This window comes from Salmo salar, chromosome 16, assembly GCF_965601325.2.
Source record: "Salmo salar chromosome 16, fSalSal1, whole genome shotgun sequence".
Lineage (NCBI taxonomy): Eukaryota > Metazoa > Chordata > Actinopteri > Salmoniformes > Salmonidae > Salmo > Salmo salar.
In genome coordinates, this window is record NC_138306.1 from 52051077 (window position 1) to 52075918 (window position 24842).

Consider the following 24842-nt stretch of genomic DNA (forward strand, 5'->3'; position numbering starts at 1 on the left):
CCAAGAACACCATCCCCACAGTGAAGCATGGTGGTGGCAGCATCATGCTGTGGGGATGTTTTTCATCGGCAGGGACTGGGAAACTGGTCAGAATTGAAGGAATGATGGATGGCGCTAAATACAGGGAAATTCTTGAGAGAAACCTGTTTCCGTCTTCCAGAGATTTGAGACTGGGACAGAGGTTCACCTTCCAGCAGGACAATGACCCTAAGCATACTGCTAAAGCAACAATCAAGTGGTTTAAGGGGAAACATTTAAATGTCTTGGAATAGCCTAATCAAAGCCCAGACCTCAATCCAATTGAGACTCTGTAGTATGACTTAAAGATTGCTGTACACCAGCGGAAGCCATCCAACTTGAAGGAGCTGGAGCAGTTTTGCCTTGAAGAATGGGCAAAAATCCCAGTGGCTAGATGTGCCAAGCTTATAGAGACATACCCCAAGAGACTTGTAGCTGTAATTGCTGCAAAAGGTGGCTCTACAAAGTATTGACTTTGGGGGGGGTGAATAGTTATGCACACTCAAGTTCTGTTTTTTTTCTTCTTATTTCTTGTTTGTTTCACAACAAAAAATATTTTGCATCTTCAAAGTGGTAGGCATGTTGTGTAAATCAAAATGATACAAACCCCCCCAAAATCCATTTTAATTCCAGGTTGTAAGGCAACAAAATACAAAAAATGCCTAGGGGGTTGAATTATTTCGCAAGCCACTAACAATTGCTCAAAGAAAAGCTTTTACTGAACAGTAGATGGTCAGCATTCAAGCAACTATTGTTTGAAAAGTCATTTGTTAACCAATTTGTAGCAGTTTTTTTCTCATAATAGGCTTCAACACAGAAATCCTTGGTTAAAAGCTTGTTTTATTGGTTACAATATCAACTCCTGGCAACCCATCAGTATCACCAAGCCACTGTACAAATACAAACAAAAAAAATCTGGTGTGAAAAGACTATATAAAAAAATTATTCCATAACAATTGATTATAATTTCACACAATAGCACTGTCAGAGTCATCATGGCACCAAGTCCCTGGGTTTCACTGGCTTAAAACACAAACAAATAAATAAAGACATATCTATTAAGACTGTCCCAATAGATCCAACAGCCAAAAGGCAGTGCATTAATTTGTGTTTGTGGTGATCACTAAATGTAATGGTTATTATCAACGTCTGTTTGTTTTTCTCTATATATACACGCTCCTCCGTTTTCAGAACTTTGTCCAAACTCTGAAGACGTAAAAGGCGCACCTCTAAAAATACTGCTTTGATAATATTCTACCTCAATCCCCAAGGCAAGACCGTCCACAAGTCAACAGAACACATGCTGCTTCCTTACTTTTGCTTAGACCTGGAAATCCAGGTAAGTACACTCTCAGGATTTTTGATGACTTTGAATATATATGTCAAGGAGACTTAAAAAAAACATCACACACACTGTTCGTTGCAGCCTGAGGCTCAGCATCCCATCAGGTAGGATACTCGTTGTCATGACTGCTCTTACCAAATAGTCGTTTCATATGATGAACAACTACAGGCCAGTATCCCTTCTTTCCTTTCTCTCCAAAACTCTTGAACGCGCCGTGCTTGGCCAGCTCTCTTGCTATCTCTCTCAGAATGACCTTCTTGATCCTAATCAGTCAGGTTTCAAGACTGGGCATTCAACTGAGACTGCTCTTCTCTGTGTCACGGAGGCTCTCCGCACTGCTAAAGCTAACTCTCTCTCCTCTGCTCTCATCCTTCTAGACCTATCTGCTGCCTTTGATACCGTGAACCATCAGATCCTCCTCTCCACCCTCTCCGAGCTGGGCATCTCTGGCACCGCGCACGCTTGGATTGCGTCCTACCTGACAGGTCGCTCCTACCAGGTGGCGTGGCGAGAATCTGTCTCCGCACCACGTGCTCTCACCACTGGTGTCCCCCAGGGCTCTGTTCTTGGCCCACTCCTATTCTCGCTATACACCAAGTCACTTGGCTCTGTCATATCCTCACATGGTCTCTCATATCATTGCTATGCAGATGACACACAATTAATCTTCTCCTTTCCCCCTTCTGACAACCAGGTGGCGAATCGCATCTCTGCATGTCTGGCAGACATATCAGTGTGGATGACGGATCACCACCTCAAGCTGAACCTCGGCAAGACGGAGCTGCTCTTCCTCCCGGGGAAGGACTGCCCGTTCCATGATCTCGCCATCACGGTTGACAACTCCCTTGTGTCCTCCTCCCAGAGTGCTAAGAGCCTTGGCGTGACCCTGGACAACACCCTGTCGTTCTCCACCAACATCAAGGCGGTGACCCGATCCTGTAGGTTCATGCTCTACAACATTCGCAGAGTACGACCCTGCCTCACACAGGAAGCGGCGCAGGTCCTAATCCAGGCACTTGTCATCTCCCGTCTGGATTACTGCAACTCGCTGTTGGCTGGGCTCCCTGCCTGTGCCATTAAACCCCTACAACTCATCCAGAACGCCGCAGCCCGTCTGGTGTTCAACCTTCCCAAGTTCTCTCACGTCACCCCCGCTCCTCCGCTCTCTCCACTGGCTTCCAGTCGAAGCTCGCATCCGCTACAAGACCATGGTGCTTGCCTACGGAGCTGTGAGGGGAACGGCACCTCCGTACCTTCAGGCTCTGATCAGGCCCTACACCCAAACAAGGGCACTCCGTTCATCCACCTCTGGCCTGCTCGCCTCCCTACCTCTGAGGAAGCACAGTTCCCGCTCAGCCCAGTCAAAACTGTTCGCTGCTCTGGCACCCCAATGGTGGAACAAGCTCCCTCACGACGCCAGGACAGCGGAGTCAATCACCACCTTCCGGAGACACCTGAAACCCCACCTCTTCAAGGAATACCTGGGATAGGATAAGGTAATCCTTCTAACCCCCCCCCCCTTAAAAGATTTAGATGCACTATTGTAAAGTGGTTGTTCCACTGGATATTATAGGTGAATGCACCAATTTGTAAGTCGCTCTGGATAAGAGCGTCTGCTAAATGACTAAAATGTAAATGTAAAAAAAAATGAATACAACTATAGAAGACCGTAAAGAAATACAATGACATGGTCAAATAGAGGGAGGTTGAGCACCTTCAACTACTGAAGCCTAGAAACCATTGGTCCCAGCTAACCAACATGATCAGCGGGACTGCACAGGCACATTTCAATGCGGTCACTATTTCAGGTTAAAACCATTAATATGTGTTGTGGTCAAGCCTCAATTATCAGTGTTATAGGACATCCTTTTTTGGTCATGAATAGCTCTGTTGTCCCAGGTGATGTCTGAGCTGAGGAATCAACACAATCAACCTTGCTTTCAGGAGTTGGGGGTTGTTTCACTGGCAGCCATGTTGGTGTAAAAAAAAAAAGACCAAACTTCATCCTGCCATTTTGTTATGTCTTTCCTGTCTTAAAAGGGACACATTTCTCATTGGATCCTCATCATTCACAATGAGATTCATTTAATTTGGGGAAAACAAAGTGTTTTAATAACATTGAAGGAATGTCCATATGTTCTGGGCACTTCTCTTTTATTGGGCACTTTATGAAGTCAGGCAACAGAGGACCTTGTTACAGGCCAAGCGTAATAAAATGACACTGATTTGATTCAGATTTTGATTCAGGGAGAAAAAAAAAAAGCTGGCACTTTCTGTAAGCAAGCGAAGAGAAACAATGAATTGTCAATGATGACATGTTTTCAGTTCACAGCTGTGGGTCAGCAAATGACATTGGCACAAATGTGAAAGCTAACCCAACCGGCATGTATGTTACCCACACGAATCAGTGAGAATTTCAACACTGATATGGAATACTTTTTACATCCAAGTCACCTCCAAGATGTGTTTTTGTGGCTTAATAAACCACCAGCCATTTCTTTTACATTTATCTAATTAATGCAAAGCCAGGTAAAGCAGCTAAAAACGTACAACTAAATAAACGTATATAAAAATCACTATATGATCACAGGGTGCTCCTTGTAATCAATAAATACAACATTGTACGGTAGAAATCAGAATTGTATAAAATAATATACAGCACTTTTGAGAACTGCATGTGGTTTGCACTTTGGTTGTGGTCATCTGTTAAGCTTGGCTTTTAGTGTTTACTATAGTACTGACGTGGCTCTGTGCTTCACAATTGCTTGATTTCAGCAAATCATTCGACTGTTATAGCAGGTTAAGGCCTGCCTCATTCTTTACCCAGTGCCAATTTTTCTAAATGAGACAATTATCTTCTAACGTTCTCTTGGGGCCCACTGAAATAGTGGTGTCTCATTAGGCGACTGGGTGATTTGAGGTCAACTGAACTGTTTGAAAAAGTGAAGGCTTGAACTACAGGCCCAACATCTGAGTTTCTGGCCAGTTCCGGTCAATGTCGGCAATGAGATTTGCAGAATGATCTCAAGCCACAGATCCTTCTAATACAAACCACATGGATCATATATATATATATATATATATATATATATATATATATATATATATATATATAGAGAGAGAGAGAGAGAGAGAGAGGAGAGGAGAGGAGAGAGAGGAGAGAGAGAGGAGAGAGAGAGAGAGAGAGAGAGAGAGAGAGAGAGAGAGAGAGAGAGAGAGAGAGAGAGAGAGAGAGAGAGAGAGAGAGAGAGAGAGAGATGTTTAGGAAGTTAGGGTGTATAACTGAAAAATAGGTGTTGCCTCCAAACCAAAGTTTTCTTGCGAGGAAAACAGAAGATGACTGATGCACAAACTAACAAAGTCTTGTGAGAGACACAGTCTTGTGAGAGACACAGGCAACTGCCAAAATAAAGAATAGACCAACATAAAGTGTGTTAAGGTGTGAGGCAACCATGAGCTGTCAGAACAGCTTCAAAGCACCTTGGCATAGATTCTACAAGTGTCTGGAACTCTATTGGAGGGATGCGACACCCTTCTTCCAAAAGAAATTCCATCATTTGGTGTTTTGTTGATGGTGGTGGAAAACGCTGTCTCAGGCACCGATCCGAGATCTCCTACAAGTATTCAATTGGGTTGAGATCTGGTGACTGAGACGGCCATGGAATATGACATACATTGTTTTCATTCTTATCAAACCATTCAGTGACCACTCGTGCCCTGTGGATGGGGGCATTGTCATCCTATGGGGGCATAGCCATGGTAGCCAAAATAATGGCCTGCCCAGCATTTTAATACATGACCCTAAGCATGATGGGATGTTAATTTCTTAACTCAGGAACCACACCTGTGTGGAAGCACCTGCTTTCAATACACTTTGTATCCCTCATTTACATTATTTTGGCAGTTACCTATACCTCCTCCCTGCTGTTAGGAAGTATGTTGCATGTGTTCTTTGCTTACATTTGAGGAGCATAATCTAGCCCTCTACCAAGTGAACTTTCTTCTCCAGCAATACTTATAACTGTTGATAACATTTGTTTTGGTGAGGAAAAAAAAAAGTTAAATAAGGACCAACATTTCTTTATAATAACATTACAGGCTTATGGTGGCACTGGTGATTTTTAGTGACAAGATTCTTTAAACCAACAGCGTTAACGTTATTCAACTAAACCACCCTGATTATGGTTTATCAAGAATTTCTAAAATAAAATTGAAGATGACATAGCAAGAAGCTATTAAAGGCATCTTCCCTCAAGTCCACTCATAGGGAAGGAATGACAGGATTTACTCACAGCTCATTCAGCAGTCATTCTTTTCACATCTTAATGCTTCGACTTACCAGCCACTGGTAGAGACTGTATAGACTGCAAGCATTTCCAATTCTGTGTACTTCTTTAGTCCTATGATATAGGCCTGAGCTAGCTCACAGTAGTCCCAGGATCACATTCCTAGGAACCCTCCCCTGTCAGTTTGGGGCCCTACGTTTGATACCATTGGGCCCTAGATTTCCCGATCCTCAGTGGTCAGATGGAGGCCGCCATAGTAAATAAGAAATTGTTCTTAACTGACTTGCCTAGTTAAATAAAGGTTAAATGTAAAGGCTTTGGCCTTTGGGGTATATGCAGTTAAGCCTCTATTAGTAATTGATCGCAACATATGTATTACATATCACACTATTGTTGATTTGCAAGGCGTGGCCGTGATGTAATACTATTTGCCATACAATCGCGGTTTTGAACTTAGCCCCCGTTTGTAAGGGCTCTAGGCTGTAGTTTCACGCTGTTTTGAGTTTGTTAGATTGCAGAGAGACTGTGCCTCCAACCACTACAGTGGCTGTGTATCACAGCCTAGTTTAACTAGTTTCTAGAAAAAGGGATTTGGCTAAAACTGCGGCATGACTAAAAGACCTAACCTTATTAGTCCGTCTCTACAAAACGACCACAACAGTTGTGTTCCAAAAAAAGCAACATGTTTGTTGAGAGGAATGCCACCAGTTCATAACTCATATCGTTACCTATCATCAACATGAATATACAGTATTTTAGTTATAGTACATGTGTGCATGCCTTTGCCGTAGACCATCGCACATGCGCGCGCGCACACACACACACACACACACACACACACACACACACACACACACACAGAGAGAGAAATGTCCATTATGTTGTACATGAGGCAAGTGACAGAATCTGAATTGTGTTATCGTCTAGTACTGTGAATATTATATACATTAAACAATGTAAGGCAAATAAAACAAAAAGGGTGGGATAGAAACTACAAAAATATATAAATACACATTATATATGCATATATACACACACACACATAATGCTATGCATATATACTGTATTTATATATACATTTACATATTACACACGGAATGTCCTCTAATTTGGCGGTAACCACGGTAACATGCGCTCTAGTGCCCCCCCCTGTCCAAAAACAAGATGGGATGCAAGGTTTTTTTTTGTTTTTTTTTCTCTTCATCTCGTTTCAGAATTTTTTTCTTTTTTGATTGGCCATTCTAACTGTAGGTACTGAGAGCTCTGTGTAATTAATAGGTGGGTAAAAATAATGTCACTTGGAAAAGGTAGAAAGAGTTGTTACTTTCTCACAGCGGCGCTGGCTGTGGATTGGACAGGTGGAAGGTGGTGGACGGGACGTTGGTGGTGGGAGACAGTGTTCACCCTCAAGTCCAGCCCAGCAGTATGGGTGGGTGGGATGGTGGAGGGGGGGAGAGGAGGACGTGAGCTGGAGGGTTTAATTCCAGATTCTGAGGAAACTGTCCCATGAGCCCGTGGCTACAGCCATGCCATCGTCTGTCACGCCTAAACAGCTCACCCTGTTGTCGTGACCGGCCAGGACACCTAGAAATAGAAGGGGGGATGGAGAGAGAGGGGGAGATGGAGAGAGAGATGATAGAGATGGATGATAGAGAGAGATGATAGAGATGGATGAGAGATGGATAGAGAGAGAGATGAGAGAGCGAGAGAGCGAGAGAGAGAGAGAGAGAGAGAGCGAGAGAGCGAGAGGGATAGAGAGCGAGAGAGAGAGAGCGAGAGAGCGAGAGGGATAGAGAGCGAGAGAGAGAGAGAGCGAGAGAGCGAGAGGGATAGAGAGCGAGAGAGCGAGAGAGCGAGAGGGATAGAGAGCGAGAGAGAGAGCGAGAGAGCGAGAGGGATAGAGAGCGAAGAGAGAGAGCGAGAGCGAGAGAGAGAGAGAGGGAGATAGAGAGAGAGGGAGATAGAGAGAGAGGGAGATAGAGAGAGAGGGAGATAGAGAGAGGGGGAGATAGAGAGAGGGGGAGATAGAGAGATAGAGAGAGGGAGGGGGAGAGGGAGATAGATAGAGAGAGGGAGGGGGAGATAGATAGAGAGAGGGAGGGGGAGATAGATAGAGAGAGGGAGGGGGAGATAGATAGAGAGAGGGAGGGGGAGAGATAGAGAGAGAGAGGGGGAGATAGAGAGAGAGAGGGGGAGATAGAGAGGGGGAGAGAGAGAGGGGGAGAGAGAGAGAGGGGGGGGGAGAGAGGGAGATAGGGGGAGAGAGGGAGATAGGGGGAGAGAGAGAGGGAGATAGATAGATAGAGAGGGGGGGAGATAGATAGATAGAGAGGGGGGGAGATAGATAGAGGGGGGGAGATAGATAGAGAGGGGGGGAGATAGATAGAGAGGGGGGGAGATAGATAGAGGGAGGGGGGAGATAGATAGATAGAGAGAGGGGGGGAGATAGATAGAGAGAGGGGGGGAGATAGATAGAGAGAGAGAGGGGGGAGATAGAGAGAGAGGGGGGAGATAGAGAGATAGAGAGAGGGGGGAGATAGATAGAGAGAGAGAGGGGGGAGATAGATAGAGAGAGAGAGGGGGGAGATAGAGAGAGAGAGGGGGGAGAGATAGAGAGGGGGGAGATAGATAGAGAGAGGGGGGGAGATAGATAGAGAGAGGGGGGGAGATAGATAGAGAGAGGGGGGGAGATAGATAGAGAGAGGGGGGAGATAGATAGAGAGAGAGAGGGGAGAGATAGAGAGAGGGGAGAGATAGAGAGAGGGGAGAGATAGAGGGGGAGAGAGATAGATAGAGGGGGGAGAGATAGATAGATAGAGAGGGGAGAGGGAGATAGATAGAGAGAGGGGGGAGAGGGAGATAGATAGAGAGAGGGGGGAGAGGGAGATAGATAGAGAGAGGGGAGATAGATAGAGAGAGGAGATAGATAGAGAGAGGGAGGGGGAGAGAGATAGAGAGAGAGAGGGGGAGATAGATAGAGAGAGAGAGGGGGAGATAGATAGAGAGAGAGAGAGGGGGAGATAGATAGAGAGAGAGAGGGGGAGATAGATAGAGAGAGAGGGAGATAGATAGATAGAGAGAGAGGGAGATAGATAGATAGATAGAGAGAGGGGGAGATAGATAGATAGATAGAGAGAGGGGGAGATAGATAGATAGAGAGAGGGGGAGATAGATAGATAGAGAGAGGGGGAGATAGATAGATAGAGAGGGGGAGATAGATAGAAGGGGGAGTCATTGTGAGTCACCGTACAGCCAGTGTTTAACCAACTATGTACCGACTACGTTTCTGTCGATGAGTGCAACTGCCAAATGAATACCTAGCACAAAACCTGAATTAGTGGCCTGGTGAGTACCTAGCACAAAACCTGAATTAGTGGCCTGGTGAGTACCTAGCACAAAACCTGAATTAGTGGCCTGGTGAATACCTAGCACAAAACCTGAATTAGTGGCCTGGTGAGGCCCCCTCCACTACTGTACCTGCACGCTCGGCCTTGAGGGTGTCCCACACGTTGCAGTTGAAGTCGTCGTAGCCGGCCAGCAGCAGACGGCCACTCTTGGAGAAGGCGACTGAGGTGATGCCGCAGATGATGTTGTCGTGCGAGTACATCATCAGCTCTTGGTCGGCGCGCAGGTCGAACAGGCGGCAGGTGGCGTCGTCCGAGCCCGTGGTAAAGGCGTTGCCGTTGGGGAAGAACTGCGCCACAGAGACAGAGAGAATGGGTTAGGTATAGTGAATGAAGTTATAACAGAGAGAATGGGTTAGGTATAGTGAATGAAGTTATAACAGAGAGAATGGGTTAGGTATAGTGAATGAAGTTATAACAGAGAGAATGGGTTAGGTATAGTGAATGAAGTTATAACAGAGAGAATGGGTTAGGTATAGTGAATGAAGTTATAACAGAGAGAATGGGTTAGGTATAGTGAATGAAGTTATAACAGAGAGAATGGGTTAGGTATAGTGAATGAAGTTATAACAGAGAGAATGGGTTAGGTATAGTGAATGAAGTTATAACAGAGAGAATGGGTTAGGTATAGTGAATGAAGTTATTATTACAGTGTACTTTGTCTTATACATTTTCTATACTCATTGCTTTATCTAATGTGACATGATGTTTTATAATAATCTATGTTAGTGTAAGGTGATCGTGATGCTAAATGTACATTTCCTTCTTCGGATGGACAAAGTAAACTTCGAGGGCGCATCACTTTAACACGACGGGGTCAAGCAAGTACAAATACCCCAACCAGTTACAGTACATACGGGTCGCTCCACAAATAGAGTACATTTAGCATCCCTTTGATATTTCAAGTAGAAATTGTGCAGCTTGTTATTCTTTATTGTTTTGAAAAAGACTCATCAAATCCAAATATAAAAAAATAAATTGTGCACCAATATCGAATTTTAAAAAGCCTGTTATATTAAATGAAGTGTCTCTTAATATGAAATCATTTTTAATATGAATAAAGACTTGCTAATGTGCCAAAAATCTGCATTTTCACATGTCCCTCGTCATGTTATTCCGACTTCTTTCATCGCAGAGCCCTAGTTATGTTCTTGCTTTGATAAAAATCATTCCTAAAAATGATTTATTTATTTCATGTGATTTAGTGATTCATTTTACGTCTTGAATGAGCAGTGAGTTCCAGTGAGTAGAACAGCACTTGCCCAGTAAGAATTTTCTGTAAAAGCTGTTCACCACTGGAACCAACTTCCAGAATGGTTAAAATGTGTGGCTAGTTGGCAAGATCGAGATACCTAGAATTATACAGATAATAGTCAAATCGTGTTTTTTTTCCCTTATTTTTTTTTGTGGTGGAAAACAGAGTGCATGAAACATAACACATCAACCAGAATGAATTGAATTGTAAAAATATTTATAGGCTGTTTGTGAAGCTTTCATTCAATTGCCCATCCCTGTTGCACACAACAAGCTTCCATTCCCCCTGTCACAAGGGGATTCATGGCACATTTAAAATAAAAGCCTCAACAGTGATACAGTCTAACCTGTTACTTAATGGCACTTACTAGTCTTTTTTTTTTTTACATTTTAACCCTTGAGACGGGAAAACATGTTTTTTTTATTAAGTTGAACATGTACTCTTTATGACAGAATGTAAAAATGTGATGAAATTACGTTTTATTTTTTACCAAGTTAAACTACCCAAAATGTAGTCTATTTGTAGAAAGACCCATTAGTTTCCTTATATCCTACAATCCATTTTCAGGTTGTCTTCTTTTTACTTGAATAAGAATCAGATTACATTGTCAGACAAATCTGTATCGTTTTCTGGCGATGTTAGCAAAAAAAGTGAATATGGTATACCAAATATAATATTTGTGATATCTGATTTCCATTTTAATATATATATATATAGAGATTTCCATTTTAATGAGGGAAACAAGTATTTGACCCCTCTGCAAAACATGACTTGGTGGCAAAACCCTTGTTGGCAATCACAGAGGTCAGACGTTTCTTGTAGTTGACCACCAGGTTTGCACACATCTCAGGAGGGATTTTGTCCCACTCCTCTTTGCAGATCTTCTCCAAGTCATTAAGGTTTCGAGGCTGACGTTTGGCAACTCGAACCTTCAGCTCCCTCCACAGATTTTCTATGGGATTAAGGTCTGGAGACTGGCTAGGCCACTCCAGGACCTTAATGTGCTTCTTCTTGAGCCACTCCTTTGTTGCCTTGGCCGTGTGTTTTGGGTCATTGTCATGCTGGAATACCCATCCATGACCCATTTTCAAAGCCCTGGCTGAGGGAAAGAGGTTCTCACCCAAGATTTGACGGTACATGGCCCCGTCCATCGTCCTTTTGATGCGTTGAAGTTGTCCTGTCCCCTTAGCAGAAAAACACCCCCAAAGCATAATGTTTCCACCTCCATGTTTGACGGTGGGGATGGTGTTCTTGGGGTCATAGGCAGCATTCCTCCTCCTCCTCCAAACACGGCGAGTTGATGCCAAAGAGCTCCATTTTGGTCTCATCTGACCACAGCACTTTCACCCAGTTGTTGTCCTCTGAATCATTCAGATGTTCATTCGCAAACTTCAGACGGACATGTATATGTGCTTTCTTGAGCAGGGGGACCTTGCGGGCACTGCAGGATTTCAGTCCTTCACGGCGTAGTGTGTTACCAATTGTTTTCTTGGTGACTATGGTCCCAGCTGCCTTGAGATCATTGACAAGATCCTCCCGTGTAGTTCTGTGCTGATTCCTCACCATTCTCATGATCATTGCAACTCCACGAGGTGAGATCTTGCATGGAGCCCCAGGCCGAGGGAGATTGACAGTTCTTTTGTGTTTCTTCCATTTGCGAATAATCGCACCAACTGTTGTCACCTTCTCACCAAGCTGCTTGGCGATGGTCTTGTAGCCCATTCCAGCCTTGTGTAGGTCTACAATCTTGTCCCTGACATCCTTGGAGAGCTCTTTGGTCTTGGCCATGGTGGAGTTTGGAATCTGATTGATTGCTTCTGTCGACAGGTGTCTTTTATACAGGTAACAAACTGAGATTAGGAGCACAACCCTTTAAGAGTGTGCTCCTAATCTCAGCTCGTTACCTGTATAAAAGACACCTGGGAGCCAGAAATCTTTCTGATTGAGAGGGGGTCAAATACTTATTTCCCTCCCTTATTTCCCTCCCTCATCACCTCTGTGATTGCCAACAAGGGTTTTGCCACCAAGTACTAAGTCATGTTTTGCAGAGGGGTCAAATACTTATTTTCCTCATTAAAATGCAAATCAATTTATAACATTTTTGACATGCGTTTTTCTTGATTTTTTTGTTGTTATTCTGTCTCTCACTGTTCAAATAAACCTACCATTAAAATGATAAACTGATCATTTCTTTGTCAGTGGGCAAACGTACAAAATCAGCAGGGGATCAAATACTTTTTTACCTCACTGTATATAACTCCTAGGCCTACTACTCACGCAGACAGCGTTGATGTCGGACACGTGGCCAGTGAAGGACTGCCTGCACATGCCGTCCCGGACATCCCACAGCTTGGAGGAGGCGTCACAGGCCCCCGACACAAAGGTCTTGAAGTCGGGACTGAGGGACAGGCTCATCACGTCCCCAGTGTGGCCCGTAAAGCTGGTGGCCATCTGACCCGTCTCGATGTCCCATAAAGCACTGATACAGAGAGGCGGGGGGGTGAGGGGGAGAAAGAGAAGAGGTATGAGGGTACAGGGAGATGTTGAGACTTGAAATGATTGGATGATGAATGGGGAGGTGTACTGGTTTCTCCTGTGTGTGTGTGTGTTACAGTCTGACACACACAGGTGTTAAGGTAAAAAGTGTTGAGTGGTACATCTGAGTGTTGATTCTAGTGTGGTTAACGCCAGTGTTATATCTGAGTGTTGATTCTAGTGGGGTTAACGCCAGTGGTATATCTGAGTGTTGATTCTAGTGGGGTTAACGCCAGTGGTATACCTGAGTGTTGATTCTAGTGGGGTTAACGCCAGTGGTATATCTGAGTGTTGATTCTAGTGGGGTTAACGCCAGTGGTATATCTGAGTGTTGATTCTAGTGGGGTTAACGCCAGTGGTATACCTGAGTGTTGATTTTAGTGGGGTTAACGCCAGTGGTATATCTGAGTGTTGATTCTAGTGGGGTTAACGCCAGTGGTATACCTGAGTGTTGATTCTAGTGGGGTTAATGCAAGTGTTAATTCTAGTGGGGTTAACGCCAGTGGTATATCTGAGTGTTGATTCTAGTGGGGTTAACGCCAGTGGTTTATATCTGAGTGTTGCTTCTAGTGGGGTTAACGCCAGTGTTAATTCTAGTGGGGTTAACGCCAGTGGTATATCTGAGTGTTAATTCTAGTGGGGTTAACGCCAGTGGTATATCTGAGTGTTTCTTCTAGTGGCGTAAACGCCAATGTTATATCTGAGGGTTGCTTCTTGGTGGGGTTAACGCCAGTGTTATATCTGAGTATTGATTCTAGTGGGGTTAACGCCAGTGGGATTGAAATTGACACCACATGTGGTGAATAAATTAAATGGTATTTGAATCAAAGTGGAATCAACACTACATGGTGTTGTTGTTACTTGACTGAGTTGAATTCATTTCAGTTTTTTATTTATTGCATTTAACCTTTATTTAACTATGCAAGTCAGTTAAGAACAAATTCTTATTTGCAATGACGGCCTACCCTGGCCAACCCCGGGCCAATTGTGCGCCGCCCTATGGGACTCCCAATCCCGGCCGGTTGTGATACAGCCTGGAATCAAACCAGGGTCTGTAGTGACGCCTCTAGCACTGAAATGCAGTACCTTAGACCGCTGCGCCACTTGGGAGCCCACTCTGTTAACTCTCTCTGCGTGAAAAAGACCTGGAAGGGGCCTCATAATCATTCTTCCCAGAATGCTTTGTTACAGGTATATAATATCTATGTTTCTGCATGCATATTGATTGATCTCATACTATAAAAAGATAAATAACTATAACAATTCTAAACTAATCCACCAGTTACTGAAATGGTTGTTCCAGTTTAGATGGTTTATGTCACGGATTGGCATTTGTTGGTCTGCGGAATGTGTAGAATTGCAGGAAATGAACTTTAAAACCTTCTAAAACAGTACTTGAGTACCCCTGATCTAGAGCGTCAAGTTGTGTTCTTCCTCCCACACTACATCAGTAAACTCACCAGGTTGTGTCCCCGGAACTAGTGACAATCTGGTTGTCATCCAGGAAACGACAGCAAGACAAATAGCCTGAAAAATAGAGGTTGAAAATAACCATGCGGGCTAAATACACAGTATTAACATCAATAACATATTAAGTCATTACCGGTACATTTCATAGCGGTTCTCAGAGCATCCTTTTTAAAATGAAATATTCTTAGTATAAGATAAACTAGGCTTGAACCAATCAAAGACGTTGATGAGTTGAAATTGTTCAATTTCCTCTCTAAAATGGCAGTATTCCGCCTCTTAAAAAAAGCCTTCTCCAGTGTGTACCTGTGTGTCCGGGTAGCTCACGGGTGACACGCACGTTTCCCTCGCGGGTCTTCAGGCTGTAGATAGAACAGATGTTGTCCAGGCCTCCGCACGCCACGTAGTTCCCAGAGGGCGCGTAGGCACAGGTCATCACCCAGGAGGAGCGTAGCGGGATGGCATGCATCTACGGAACACACACAAATTATTGTTTAACGCTTGTTAGCTCCAGGGCTGCACAAAAAAAAATTCTGTCCATTCAGAAAGGACCAAATCCTAACTTGAGATCTGCACGCATAACCTGTATTTTGGCATCCAAAGTCCAAGTTATGTGTGCAGATCTTATGTTAGGATCTGTCCTGAAGTGAATTGACATTCAAATTCGGGAATAGAAATATCCTAGGAAATAAGAGGCAATTCTTTCAGGCTAATTCACTTTTTAATTTAACCTTTATTTAAGTCAGGGCGATTTCACTTCCTGATATGACCTAATTGGAAATTGAGTTGAACCCAACCATGCTTAACTTAATCACTCAGGAGTGGAATGTAAGACAGTATGCAGAAAATAACCAAGGACAACGAGGATAGCAATGTTTGCTACAGTGTGAGGTATTTTACTGGTGTCCGTTTGTCTTTGATGCTATTTGAGAGAGGGAATTTACACAGGTGCAGTATAAAATGTCTCACTATTTGAGAGAGGTTACACAGGTGCAGTATAATGTAAGTCTTACCTTGTTAGTTGTGTAACTATCCCAAATGATTAATTTTCCATCTTGGGAGGCGCTTACGAGTAACCTAGACGCCAGAGAGTATGGTTTCATTATATTGAAGGGTTTGACCTGTCACCACATCACACCGACATACAAAAAAAAAGCAATGGAACTAGTTAGAGGACACCTAATGCATGCATAACTAACGTAGCCAGAAAACCTTCTGCTTCCAAAGCAGTTTAAATGCGGTGTGACTCCAGAGTCCTCTCCTCTCCTCCTCTCCTCCCCCCCCACCCCACCCCCACTCTGGTGGGACACCCCACGAGCCAGGATCGCTGTACGAGCCGTCCAGGATAGCGACCACTTTGGATTTCATGTAATATTAATTGCCTCAGTTATCTGAAAGGCGCTACAGTCGAGGGGAGGCAGGGAGAGACAGAGGGAGAGAGAAAGAGATAGGGAGAGTGAGAGAAAGGTGGAGAGACGGGGAAGGAAACCAATACAGCGGAAGAGGGAGGAAGAATAGAGAGGTAATGATAGAGAAAATTAGGGACAGAAAGAGAGGGGGAGGATAGCCTACACCATTTCCCTGTCACCCACTGTCTGTGTTTCCGTCTCTCCAGTGATAGGAAGTGGGTAGCCCCCCCCCCCCCATCTGTAGCGAGCCAAGCGCTCAATAAAGGGAGAGCTGTGCTGCTAAAATGTCAACTACTGTATATAAAATAAACACAGGCTGTTTGTCCTCCAGGTGGTTCACTCAGAGTGCAGACGCACAATCGGATGTATTTGGGAGCAGTAAGAATGAGCACCGGTAAAGCACACATACTTGTACTCCAATGGCTCACATTTAAAATCAGAGTATCAATTTGAAATCAGTTGATGCGACTGTACTTGTCCGCATGGCAACAGTACAGTGACTGGTTAAAATGTGCCACTGCTCTATGTGACGTAGTATTGAACTAGTAGCACATAGCTAGCTATGGATTCAATCCAGTTCTAACAGTGTAAGGAACTTTTATTTGACTTTCTGTCCAAAACCCACAGGACACGAGCAGCCAGTGCTTAATAATATGGAGTTTTAGTAGTGGTGGTAGTAGTAGTGTAGTATAGCAGCCGTAGTGGTAGTAGTATATTAGTAGTATAGTAGCAGTAGTGGTACAAACTAGTAGTAGTACTAATAATAATACATTTCATTTCTATAGTGCTTTTCATTAGAGTTACCTCATAGGACTTAGGCAAAAATAAAAGGACAAAAACATTTAGAATCAAGGGAGGTAAAATAACAGTATCAATAGAAGTATAGTAGTAGAAGTATTGTAGTAGTATAAATAGTGTAGAAGTAGTATAAGTATTATATCAATAGAAGTACTGTAGTAGTATAATGGTTATGCCAATAGAAGCATAGTAATAGTATAGTAGTAGTAGATGTATAGTAGTAGTAGTAGACCTATAGTAGTAGTAGTAGACGTAGTGTAGTATAAGTATAATAGTAGTACAGTAGTAGTATAAGTATAGTAGTATTATATAAGTAGTAGTATTGCAGTAGTAAAAACATAGTAGTAGTATTGTAGAAGTATTATGTCAATATAAGTATAGTAGCAGTATAGAAGTAGTAGTAGAGTAGTAGTAGAATTATAGCAGTAGCACAAGTATAGTAGTAGTATAGTAATAGTAGAAGTATAGTAGTAGTAGTAGAAGTAAAGTAGAACTATTGTAGTAGTATAGTACACGTAGAAGTATTGTTGTAGTATAATATAAGTATAAGTATTGTAGTAGTAGTTGTAGTCGTACTATGGTATCGGTAGTAGTAGAAGTATAGTAGTAGTAGAAGTACTGTAGTAGTAGAAGTATAGTAGTAGTAGAAGTAGTATAATTATTGTAGTAGTATAGAAGTAGTAGTAGAAGTATTGTAGTAATAGTAGTAGTACTATAAATATGGTAGTTGTAGTAGAAATATTATAGTAGTAGAAGTATTGTAGTAGTAGTATTGTAGTAGTTGAAGTATTGTAGTAGTAGAAGTATAGTAGTCCTATAGTATCAGAAGTAGCATTGCCAGACCTGGAGTCGGTGCCCCAGTGCATTGCATAGATCTTGGCAAGGTGGCCCCTGAGAGTACGCCGCGTCCTCATCTGTATCCGGCCCACTGAGTCCAGACCAGCTGTGATCTGCCAAGACACCAGGCCCAAAGGAAACATCATCAGCATAATCCACCACAGTCTTTCATAAACTTCAGGCTAGTCTGGAGTTCAATCCAAATATGTCAATGTTATTTCATAGCCTAATAGCTACACCATTTGCTTTATAGCTATGTTTGTTTCATAGCTATTTGAGTCTTAGCTTAGTGGTTAATATTTAATCATGGTAAGACTAGAAACACCCTGGGATTTCAGATGGTCAAAAGAGGCTCAAATTCAAGCGTAACAATTTACTTCCTTATCCTGAAACCCTGCTTACTGATTGCGATTGGAAGGAGACCAACAGGTCATGTATATGTAGATGGTGGTAAATGTTTGGCTGTATCAAGCACACAAGATAGCTTGATCCAAGCTATAACATGCACTTATTTCTACGTACAGTTGAAGTCAGAAGTTTACATACACCTTAGCCAAATACATTTAAACTCAGTTTTTCACAATTCCTGACATTTAATCCTAGTAACAATTCCCTGTCTTAGGTCAGTTAGGATCAACACTTTATTTTAAGAACGTGAAATGTCAGAATAATAGTAGAGAGAATGATTTATTTCAGGTTTTATTTCATCACATTCCCAGTGAGTCAGAATTAGTATTTGGTAGCGTTGCCTTTAAATTGTTTAACTTGGGTCAAACTTTTTTGGGTAGCCTTCCACAAGCTTCCCACAATAAGTTGGGGGAATTTTGGCCCATTCCTCCTGACAGAGCTGGTGTAACTGAGTCAGCTTTGTAGGCCTCTTTGCCCGCACACGCTTTTTCAGTTCTGCCAACAAATTTTCTATGGGATTGAGGTCAGGGCTTTGTGATGGCCACTCCAATACCTTGACTTTGTTGTCCTTAAGGCATTTTGCTACAATTTTGGAAGTATGCTTGGGGTCATTGTCCATTTGGAAGACCCATTTACAACCGAGCTTTAACTTCCTGACTGATGTCTTGAGATGTTGCTTCAATATATCCACATAACTTTCCTGCCTCATGATGCCATCTATTTTATGAAGTGCACCAGTCCCTCCTGCAGCAAAGCACCCCTACAACATGATGCTGCCACCCCCGTGCTTCACGGTTGGGATGGTGTTCTTCGGCTCGCAAGCTTCCCCCCTTTTCCTCCAAACATAATGATTGTCATTATGGCCAAACTGTTCTATTTTTGTTTCATCACACCAGAGGACATTTCTCCAAAGAGTACGATCTTTGTCCCCATGTTCAGTTGCAAACCGTAGTCTGTCTTTTTAATGGCGGTTTTGGAGCAGTGGCTTCTTCCTTGCTGAGCGGCCTTTCAGGTTATGTCGATATAGGACTCGTTTTACTGTGGATATAGATACGTTTGTACCTGTTTCCTCCAGCATCTTCACAAGGTCCTTTGTTGTTGTTCTGGGATTGATTTGCACTTTTCGCACCAAAGTATGTTCATCTCTAGGAGACAGAACGCGTTTCCTTCCTGAGCGGTATGACGGCTGCGTGGTCCCATGGCGTTTATACTTGCGTACTATTGTTTGTACAGATGAATGTGGTACCTTCAGGCGTTTGGAAATTGCTCCCAAGGATGAACCAGGCTTGTGGAGGTCTACAAATTTGTTTTCTGAGGTCTTGGCTGATTATTTTGATTTTCCTATGATGTCAAGCAAAGAGGCACTGAGTTCGAAGGTAGGCTTTGAAATACATCCACAGGTACACCTCCAATTGACTCAAATGATGTAATTTAGCCTATCAGAAGCTTCTAAAGCCATGACATCATTTTCAGGAATTTTCCAAGCTGTTTAAAGGCACAGTCAACTTAGTGTATGTAAACTTCTGACCCACTGGAATTGTGATACAGTGAATTATAAGTGAAATAATCTATCTGTAAACAATTGTTGGAAAAATTACTTGTGTCATGCACAAAGTAGATGCCCTAACCGACTTGCCAAAACTATATTTTGTTAACAAGAAATTTGTGGAGTGGTTGAAAAACGAGTTTTAATGACTCCAACCTAAGTGTATGTAAACTTCCGACTTAAACTGTAAGTAAATATGTAATCTCAATTTGTTGAATCCTTTACCTGTGAAAGAGTGGAGTCACTACAGGCTTTCCTAGCATCCTGTAAAACAACAGCAGCAACATGGCAAAGTTCAGAGTTTTGAGAGACTGAAAGAACATGTAAGGTGCTAAGGAAACAGAGTATATCAGATAGCAGTTCCAGTATGAATATAATATGATTTGAATGGCTGATAGATAAATGCCAAGGAATGGCATCAAATGCTTATCTGAAACAATATTCTGCAAAGATCTTTACAGTTTAGATTTCTCAAGTCATGGATTCAATACACACACACACACACACACACACACACACACACACACACACACACACACACACACACACACACACACACACACACACACACTACACACACACACACACACACACACACATACACATACCCGGATTTGATTGCGTAGTTGCTCTGCTTCCTGCCGTAACTGTTCCAGCTCACTCATTGTCCCTCTGTGATGTGTTCAGGAATACTGGGTTTGTAAAAAAAACACACACACAGACGAGTTGATACCTGCAAAACACAGACAGACAAACCTTCAGAGGAGCACTTCCCTGAGCTGGAACAAATATGGACATCCTGTGGATGGGGCTGCTTTGGCCTAAGTGGAGGGGCGATAGCCTGTACCCAGACATAAGCAGCCTGTACCCAGACACAGGCACCACTAGGGGAGTCCCGGGTCTTCAATCCCCTCCAGTCTGGTTCAAAAGGTCATATAGACACACAAGACTCTGACCTTTTCCACTCAATCAGGCCTGGTGTTTTGAACTGTGCTGGTTTAGCTCCATGCCAGGCCCTGCCATTGATTGTTTGAATATGATTTGATGTGCAAATGAAGGGTGTAACTGTACTATAACACTAGGCGGCTGTGTGTGTGTGTGTGTGTGTGTGTCACCACTTCCTTTACCTAGGGGAGCCTGAATGTGGGTCACGGAGCACTCTTCAGAAATTTTTGGAGTGCCAGGCCCCTTTCATTTTGCAGCATTCTATCCAGAATCAAATGTATTTATAAAGCCCTTTTTACATCAGACGATGTCAAAGTGCTATACAGAAACCCAGCCTAAAACCCCAAACAGCAAGCAATGCAGATGTGGTGCGATGCAACCCTGGATTAGTGTTTAAGTTCCATTTCGATAATTTAGCAATTCGTCTGCAAGGGAATTGACTTGTTCCACATTGGAAAATAAATAATGCTCGTGAGAGAATGTGCAAAGCTGTCATCAAGACTAAGGGCGGCTACTTTGAAAAATCTAAAATATAAAATAGATTTTGATTTGTTTAAGACTTTTCTTGGTTACTACATGATTTCATATGTGTTATTTCATAGTTTTGATGTCTTCTTATTCTACAATGCAGAAAATAGTAAAAATAAAGAAAACCCCTAGAATGAGTAGGTGTGTCCAAACCTTTGACTGGTACTGTATATATATATATATATATATATATATATATATATATATATATATATATATATATATATATATATATATACTGCTCAAAAAAATAAAGGGAACACTTAAGCAACACAATGTAACTCCAAGTCAATCACACTTCTGTGAAATCAAACTGTCCACTTAGGAAGCAACACTGATTGACAATAAATTTCACATGCTGTTGTGCAAATGGAATAGACAACAGGTGGAAATTATAGGCAATTAGCAAGACACCCCCAATAAAGGAGTGGTTCTGCAGGTGGGGACCACAGACCACTTCTCAGTTCCTATGCTTCCTGGCTGATGTTTTGGTCACTTTTGAATGCTGGCGGTGCTTTCACTCTAGTGGTAGCATGAGACGGAGTCTACAACCCACACAAGTGGCTCAGGTAGTGCAGCTCATCCAGGATGGCACATCAATGCGAGCTGTGGCAAGAAGGTTTGCTGTGTCTGTCAGCGTAGTGTCCAGAGCATGGAGGCGCTACCAGGAGACAGGCCAGTACAACAGGAGACGTGGAGGAGGCCGTAGGAGGGCAACAACCCAGCAGCAGGACCGCTACCTCCGCCTTTGTGCAAGGAGGAGCAGGAGGAGCACTGCCAGAGCCCTGCAAAATGACCTCCAGCAGGCCACAAATGTGCATGTGTCTGCTCAAACGGTCAGAAACAGACTCCATGAAGGTGGTATGTGGGCCCGACGTCCACAGGTGGGGGTTGTGCTTACAGCCCAACACCGTGCAGGACGTTTGGCATTTGCCAGAGAACACCAAGATTGGCAAATTCGCCACTGGCGCCCTGTGCTCTTCACAGATGAAAGCAGGTTCACACTGAGCACATGTGACAGACGTGACAGAGTCTGGAGACGCCGTGGAGAACGTTCTGCTGCCTGCAACATCCTCCAGCATGACCGGTTTGGCGGTGGGTCAGTCATGGTGTGGGGTGGCATTTCTTTGGGGGGCCGCACAGCCCTCCATGTGCTCCCCAGAGATAGCCTGACAGCCATTAGGTACCGAGATGAGATCCTCAGACCCCTTGTGAGACCATATGCTGGTGCGGTTGGCCCTGGGTTCCTCCTAATGCAAGACAATGCAAGACAATGCTAGACCTCGTGTGGAGGTCTGGAGTGTGTCAGCAGTTCCTGCAAGAGGAAGGCATTGATGCTATGGACTGGCCCGCCCGTTCCCCAGACCTGAATCCAATTGAGCACATCTGGGACATCATGTCTCGCTCCATCCACCAACGCCACGTTGCACCACAGACTGTCCAGGAGTTGGCGGATGCTTTAGTCCAGGTCTGGGAGGAGATCCCTCAGGAGACCATCCACCACCTCATCAGGAACATGCCCAGGCGTTGTAGGGAGGTCATAATGTAGGGAGCCTCATTTTGACTTGTTTTAAAGGACATTACATCAAAGTTGGATCAGCCTGTAGTGTGGTTTTCCACTTTAATTTTGAGTGTGACTCCAAATCCAGACCTCCATGGGTTGATAAATTGGATTTCCATTGATTATTTTTGTGTGATTTTGTTGTCAGCACATTCAACTATGTAAAGAAAAAAGTATTTAATAAGATTATTTCATTCATTCAGATCTAAGATGTGTTATTTTAGTGTTCCCTTTATTGTTTTGAGCAGTATATATATATATATATATATATATATATATATATATATATATATATATATATATATTTTAATGCACACATACTGTATATTCACTTGAATGCCACTGTGTACAACCTTCTTATTCCAAAACTACTCAAGGCTCTGGTATCTGTGGATCTGGTATTCAAGGCTCAAGGCTTAAGGCTTAAGACCGTTTGCCATTCTATTTCCACTGCAGAATACATTAAAAAAAATATGTCTGCATCCTTCCGGTGTCATGTAGGAGGCGCACTGACAAAGGTAAGACAACGGAGAAAGCAACACTTCTGTCTGGGAATGCTGTTTCCGTCATGACACCTGCTGAAGCAAGCCCCCTGCAGAGACCCTGACGTCAGCTTACCAGTCAAAGCACCTGCTGAAGCAAGCCTCCTGCAGAGCCTTTGACGTCAGCTTACCAGTGACTTGCTGCTGCTGGTACCTTACGCTATAAAGTAGCTTACATGTCTCACTGACCAACATATAAGCTCATTCCATTTTAACCATTAAGCATAACATTAGGCACATAAGCTTAATCGGGGGCCGATGGCGATTAAGGCAGTCCCCCCCACACCCCTCTGATCCAGAGGGGTTGGGTTATATGTGGAAGACACATTTCAGTTGAATGCATTGTTGTGCAACTGATTAGGTATCCCCTTTGCCTTTCCCATTTCCGAGGCTCTCCCTGAATCTAATAATCCATATTCAGTGGTGTGTGGGACTGGCCGAGTAGCTGTCCTCCAGTGGTGGTGGTGGACTGGGACTAGGGCTGGGTGGTATACCGTCTTTTACTATATACCGGTATTGATGCACGGACCGGTTTGGGTTTTTACCTTATATAATAGGTATTTGAAGGTTCGGTTTGTTAAATGTGATACACCGTATGTAGTTATCGCTCTCTCCGCTCTCTCTCTATGCTGCTTTCCACACAGACCTAGACCTGCCCCGTCACGCAACGAGCACATTTGTTGTTGTTCGACTACGACACTTGGGTTCAGTGTGCAGCACATGCAACAATGTTGATGACTACGATGCGGTTTCCACTTTGCTTCTTATTATAAATCCACAAGTGTTCTATAATTACACTTAGTTCGTGTTTCTTACATCTGCGAACAGCTAGTTTGTCTTTTCTTAGCAAGTTGTGGCTAAATCGTGTTAGGTGCTAATGCTAATCGCTAGTTAGCTGGCTAGCTAATAAATGTACTGCATCAGAGCAAACGTAGCTAACTATACAGCCTAATACCAGTGATGGGGTAGGCCTAAATCAGTAGGTTGTTTGTGCAACAGTATATTCTAAATCAAAGAGGAATAGGTGAAGCATGAATATGTTAGCTACATGAAGTAGCTAAGATAAAATATTTAATGTAGCCAAAGATTATAGGGTCCCTTGGGAAACACTGACCAACACTTTGGTTCCTAACCTGTCACAATAACTCCTCCCTGGCATTTTCATTCATTGTCATTTCAAATATTGTACTCAAAGTGCCCACTATTATCTTCTAACTATTGAATTAGAATAATTGTAACGAGTCCACTGCGAGTCTGGAAGCCAGTTCACGGAGTGAGTGATTTAATCAATAAATGAAACATAAAATACAACAAGAACCACGAACAATGCACAGACATGAAACAGAAACAATGACGCCTGGGGATGGAACCAAAAGGAGTGACATATATAGGGAAGGTAATCAGGGAAGTGATTGGAGTCCAGGTGAGTCTGACGACACGCAGGTGCGCGTAACGATGGTGACAAGTCTGCGCCATAACGAGCAGCGTGGTGACCTAGAGGCCATCTGACAATAATCATTATTTTTCCATGATTCCAACAGTTCACCCAAGTGTTTTGATCTAAATCGGAAGTCAAATCACAATTGCAACATTTGGTTAAAAATATGGCCTAGATTTTTTGCCCATACCTTGCAGCCCTACATGGCAGTAAGGAAATGATCTGAAATGAATGCAGGAAATAAAGAAATTGATGAAAATGAATACAATTATTTTTGGTTGAAGCTTAATTGAACAGTAGAAAACAAATCAGAATGGAGAAATACCTGTTGAAATCACTTACAATGTACAGTCATGGCCAAAAATATTGGCACCCTTGCATTTTTTTCAAGTAACTCACAATTTTCCCTAAAAATAAGTTGAAACTGAACAAAGTATTTGGTCTCCACAATTCTTTATTTCACTGTTAATATTACAGAACCTTTGTTTTTGATTCAGAACTTAATATATCCATTTAAATC

The 24842-nt window shown here is 43.0% G+C and overlaps 1 protein-coding gene and 1 long non-coding RNA gene across 8 annotated transcripts in view; both read right to left on the bottom strand.

Moving 5' to 3' along the window:
• Positions 1-840: 840 nt before the first annotated feature.
• Positions 841-4475, bottom strand: LOC145861117 (uncharacterized). The gene is made up of 2 exons (XR_014380918.1): positions 3019-4475; positions 841-1525 (listed from the first exon to the last, which is right to left on the bottom strand). It is a non-coding gene; the product is annotated as an uncharacterized LOC145861117 (long non-coding RNA).
• A 2159-nt stretch (positions 4476-6634) lies between these two features.
• The window catches only part of LOC106574143 (guanine nucleotide-binding protein subunit beta-4), a 38425-nt gene continuing 20217 nt past the window's right edge, over positions 6635-24842 (bottom strand). For 4 of the 7 annotated variants that reach the window (XM_014149777.3, XM_045697390.2, XM_014149775.3 and 1 more), the window contains exons 2-10: positions 19917-20041; positions 19534-19572; positions 17361-17467; positions 15324-15387; positions 14617-14779; positions 14304-14370; positions 12586-12787; positions 9127-9343; positions 6635-7233 (exon numbers count right to left, since the gene is read on the bottom strand). In XM_014149777.3, the coding sequence (XP_014005252.1) occupies positions 7127-7233; positions 9127-9343; positions 12586-12787; positions 14304-14370; positions 14617-14779; positions 15324-15387; positions 17361-17467; positions 19534-19572; positions 19917-19973 (1023 nt within the window). In that variant the 5' untranslated portion in view covers positions 19974-20041 and the 3' untranslated portion in view covers positions 6635-7126. The remainder of the gene's footprint in view (positions 7234-9126; positions 9344-12585; positions 12788-14303; positions 14371-14616; positions 14780-15323; positions 15388-17360; positions 17468-19533; positions 19573-19916; positions 20042-24842) is intronic. The other 3 variants (XM_014149779.3, XM_014149778.3, XM_014149780.3) reach the window with 1 other exon arrangement.